Raw genomic sequence first — 5,272 nt, 5'->3', positions numbered from 1 at the left:
TGCTAAGTGAGGAGTGCTCAGATATAGTCCGGCCTTGTGAACTGGGAGGTTCAAGGCACAGGGTGCACATGTCTGTCTCTGGAGGGTCAGGAGGGTCAAGTGCTAAGCATTTGCCTGCTGTATCCTTTTCATCTTTTCAGTTTAGTTTCAATATTCATGCCCAATAATCTCTTGTAAATCACCATACTATATTTAAATTCATTATGATAATCTTTGTTTTCCTACTGGAGAGTTTAGTTCATTGCATTGATTTTGTTTTACTAAAATTTTTGAACTTCTTTCTATGACTTTCCATTTTCTTCTTTTTTTTCTTTCTTTTTTTTCTACTTTTCCCAATTTTTCTATTTTCTCCCTCTTTTCTTGCTTTTTAATTGGATTGGGCTCCTTTTCTTCCCTCTCTGCATTTTTGTTATCTGGGTGTTTATGAAGCTCCCTACCTGCCTTTCTACCTGTTTATCTATTTCCTATTACTTTAGCCATAAGATACCATTGTCTGTACATTGATGTTCACAAGTGTCTGAATCTGACAGCATTTACCCTCTTGCTGAACCATACATGGTACTTACAACCCTTTCTTTCTGATAGTTTTCTCCCAACTCACATGATTTGTGGGGCAGGATCTTTGGTCTCTTCTATGCTTTCTTACATATTAGACAAGATTGCCATTTTTAATACAATTTCCAGTTTTCCAAATAAGTCTATAACTTCCCTCATTTTCCATTCCTCCTCGAATCTATCTTCCTTCTCAGACTTCCTCCCTTTTTAATGAAAACATTCTTCACAACTTCTTTTAGTAAGCCTAGGTTTGTAGTCAACTCTTGATTATTTTTCACTGTTGTTTTATGGTACTGAAAAATCTTCATTTTACTTTTCTTGAAAAAAATGCATAAGTCAAGGGTAACATTCTTCTTTTAGTGCTGTCATTATGCAATTCCATTTTTTTTTCTGTTTTCTACTCTTACTATGATTTAAATTATTATTGACTGGGAATAGTGTTTTCTATGATTCTTCTTAAGAGTGAGTATTTTTCTTTCCTGTGAATATTTTGTAAAGATTATTTGCATTAGTTCTTAAAAATTAGCAATAATTATGTTTTTAAATGTTTTTTCCCCTATTATCCAAACCCTGGAGTCTGATAGATACATGTTGCTTTCTCTTATTTCACTCATAATGTCTCTTAATATATCTATTTTTCCTATCACCTCTTCTCTCTAATTCTGTATTCTGGTATTTTGTTAATATCTAAAATTCCATTCTCTGAGTCTTTCTTAAGATATAGCTACTCTGTTTTATCCATCAAGTTTCTAATTCAAATATTTATTTTTTATTTCTTATAACACTCTGGACAGTTTTGAGATTCTTGTTCCTATATCATGCTTTTATTTATTCCTTTAAAGATTTTATTTATATGTTTTAGAGAAAGAGATAGTGAGAGAAAGTGCAAGACAGGCAGGGGATGTGGGGGGAATGATATGGGCCTTGATCCCAGGACTCCAGGATCATGACTTGAGCTGAAGACAGATACTTAACTGACTGAGCCACCTAGACACCCCTATATCATGATTTTAATATTATTTTTTATTTTTATATAATAACGTATTTTAGTTGTATATGAGAACTGCAATAAAAGCTATCATTGTATGACATGTTCTACTACAGCTATTTTCAACATAACTTCCTCCTTTATCAGTATTTTTTTGCTTTGTGATCTTATGCTTTGCACAAAAAATAAATATTTCTGTCTCATATTTTGTTTTCTTCTCAAGCCTGTTTATTCCAATTATGACAGAGATAGACACCCCTGGAAGATGTATTTTCTATCCTATGTATTTCTGCACATGTATGTTGATGTATGGCAATCCAATGTTAGCATGTATGTAGAGCATACCTTCTTCCCCTAGAACCACTGCCCTATTTGAAACCTATCAAAATAGGGATCCCTGGGTGGCGCAGCGGTTTGGCGCCTGCCTTTGGCCCAGGGCGCGATCCTGGAGACCCGGGATCGAATCCCACGTCGGGCTCCCGGTGCATGGAGCCTGCTTCTCCTTCTGCCTATGTCTCTGCCTCTCTCTCTCTCTGTGTGTGACTATCATAAATAAATAAAAATTAAAAAAAAAAAGAAACCTATCAAAATATATTTATACAAAGAATTTTCCTAGTTTTGCTTATGACATTATGACAATTTCATATACTTCATATGCTCTAGTAAATATCCTATGTATTACAATTTCTCAATTGTGATCACTTGTGCTAATCTTACAAACATAACTTAATGCTCTATTCTCAGAATTTTTTCTGAGTTATGTTATATGGACTATCTTTCCAAGAGCTCTCTTCTTTCTAAGAACTGTATATCTATAACAGACAGGTTTATTTGCATTAATTAACATATTAAATACCACATTGCATGGATCCTAGATGTGCTAGAAGTTTCACATTTCTAAACCATTTATTGCACTCACCCTAGTGTTTTTCTATTGATAATAATTTTTATTTAATATAATTTTTTATTTTATGTCAGTAATGGATTAGGAAAGAATATTAACAGGCATACAACCACTATCTTAAAATTTATCTTAATTACAATATAGAGTATGTTAAAGAAACAATAGAAGATTTAAATTCACCAAAATAAATGTTCAAGAATGTTGAAAGCAGTGCTACTCATAATGGCCTAAATGGGAAACTACTCAAATGTCTAGCAACAGAAGAGATAAATCAGTTGTTACATACTCTAACAATAAAATACTATAGATCAATGAAAATAGAAAATTCACAAAACATGAATGAATCTCACAATCATAATGGGCAGACACTAAGAGTATGATCTGTATCATACAAACCACAAATTATATTGCAATCACCTTTAAAAGGTTAATGATTAAAGAAAAATGGGGAGGACTTTAGGTGCACTGATAATCTCTAACTCTTAATCTGGTTGCTAATTACAGGATATTGCTCCATGTGTGGTAATGAATGAACTGTACGTAAACAATATGTGCAATTTTCTGTATTTATAGCTGAGTATCAAGTTGAAAATTAAAGGAATTATTTTATTCACTCTTTTTGCATTTTAAGGTGTGAAAAAAATGCCCAGCCTGTTTTAACTTTTTTTTCAACACAAGAGCCAATAGGTAATATAATATTTTATTTTTAAGATATCATCTGGTCATCTCATAGCATGTAAGCACAATTCTTAATGGCTACATCCTGAGGAGGAACATGTGAATAATAATTATACTCAATTTATTAATGAGGTTTAAGGTTGAAGCCTAAAACAGAGGGGATGTGCTTTCTGCTTGCCCACTTATCTCTTCCAGCAGTGAGGTCAGATGATAAGAGCGGATCTTATTCACAGTCATGGGCTTCAGAACCACAGCATGAGAATCAGACAAGCTTCTGCAAAATTACTTTCCTTCTAGGAGTGCATGATGACACCACACTTTCCTCAAGGCATTCTTCATCTCCGTGTTTCTCAGCGTGTAGATCAGAGGATTGAACATGGGGGCAATGATGGTGTAGAAAAGAGCCAACACTTTGTCTTCTGGGAAAGTTGTGGCTGGGCGAAGGTAAATGAACAGTGCAGGTGCAAAAAATAGAACCACGACTGTGAGGTGAGAAGTGCAGGTGGCAAGAGCTTTGCTGCGACTCTGTGCAGAATATGCCCTGATGCTGCACAGTATAAAACAATAAGACAGCGTCAGCACAGCAAAGGTCACCAAAGCAATTAGGCCTGAATTAGCAATGACTAAGAGACCTATGGCGTGTGTATTAGAACAGGCCAGCTTCAGTAAAGGATACACATCACAGAAGTAGTGATCTATCTCATTGGGGCCACAGAACGGCAGGAAGATGGTGAGAAGGAACTGACTGGTGGAATGTATAAACGCCCCCGTACAGCAGGCTGCGATGATTGCATTACATCTCTGTCTGCTCATGATGATGGTGTAGTGCAGGGGTTTGCAGATGGCCACATAGCGGTCATAGGCCATCCCTGTGAGAATGAAGATCTCGATGCCTCCAAATAAATGTGTGGTAAAGAGTTGTGTCATGCAGTTACTGTAGGAAATGGTCTTCCTTTCTGCCAATAAGTCAGTCATTAGCTTGGGTGTCACAGTGGATGTGTAACAAAGGTCGGAGACGGAGAGGTAATTAAGGAAGAAATACATGGGTTGCTCAATTAGCTGACTGCACATGATAGAAATCATTATAAGCAGGTTTCCTATCCAAATAGCAAGGTAGCAGAATAAAAATAATACAAAACAAAGGATTTCAATGTTCTTGTTTTTGGAAAGTCCCAAGAGAATGAATACAGTGACGTTATTGCTTTGATCCATGGTCCAGCATAGATAGAATACATGAATCACCTGAAATACAGAATCCATGAGGTCTATTTAAAAGTTTCTGGAATAGAGTGATGATCAGATCCTATTCGATGAATTTACTGGGTTGAATATGCTTCATTCAAATGTCTCAGAGGATAAAAATCAAATATTCAGTTAAAGTGACCCTCTAAGAAAACTCCGGGGGACCATAAGATTTTCATTAAATCTGCCAGCAAATTGTGATCAATGTCTGCTTTAGTCAACCTAAAGGCCTTTGATCATCCACAAATGAGTCTTGGATGCCGCTAAAAACATGGCACTGATTGCATAATAATATATGTAATCCAATAGTTTTATAATTTTAGGCTCAATCCTGTCTTGTATTTTCATGATGTTTGCACTTCCATATTTTTTTCAGCACTAACCTTATACATGACTTCTCAATTTCTATTTAAATTTCCTCTTCAACTCTCTCTATTACTAAGCTAACATGGTCACCCATACAATGAATAATCCCACTGTAATAGAAATGGAATTTTAAAGCAAAAATACTCATTTCCACAGTGGAGTTTTAAGAACTTGAATTAGTTTAAGGACAAGTTATTGAAAAATAACTTTTGATGATTCCCCAAATTAGATTATAGTGATATTAGCCAAGAAGTTAAAGAGGCTATTTTAATTTGAATAAAATTATAAAAGTGGATATACTACTGGCTTGAATTATTGATTAAACATACCTGAAATATGTTCCTTATCCCTGCACAAGTATAAAGGCTTTCTGTATAATTTTAAGTCTCTAAGTAAAGTAAGTCTTGGAATGTTCCCAGTCAAAACCATTTCATCCATCTGTCTGCACTTATTAGCAGTATGCTAAAAATATTACTTGAATTTCTAGTTATCTTGGCTTAGAAGGCTCCAGGTATATTTAATGTCCTGTCTGGCAGTCC

At 35.1% G+C, this 5,272-nt stretch overlaps 1 protein-coding gene across 1 annotated transcript; it reads right to left on the bottom strand.

Annotated features, from left to right (window-relative positions):
- Window positions 1-3,407: 3,407 nt before the first annotated feature.
- Window positions 3,408-4,337, bottom strand: LOC144293305 (olfactory receptor 4P4). Its single transcript, XM_077864388.1, has one exon. The coding sequence runs from the start codon at window positions 4,335-4,337 to the stop codon at window positions 3,408-3,410; it is 930 nt and encodes a 309-aa protein (XP_077720514.1).
- Window positions 4,338-5,272: the final 935 nt, after the last annotated feature.

Source organism: Canis aureus, chromosome 21, assembly GCF_053574225.1.
Source record: "Canis aureus isolate CA01 chromosome 21, VMU_Caureus_v.1.0, whole genome shotgun sequence".
NCBI classification, from domain to species: domain Eukaryota; kingdom Metazoa; phylum Chordata; class Mammalia; order Carnivora; family Canidae; genus Canis; species Canis aureus.
Note: the sequence above shows the minus strand (reverse complement) of the source record. Positions and strands in the feature narration are given on the sequence as shown.

Bases quoted from the DNA above. Each gene is read 5' to 3' on its own strand.
- LOC144293305 (XM_077864388.1), bottom strand. From the start codon at position 4,337: ATGGATCAAAGCAATAACGTCACTGTATTCATTCTCTTGGGACTTTCC.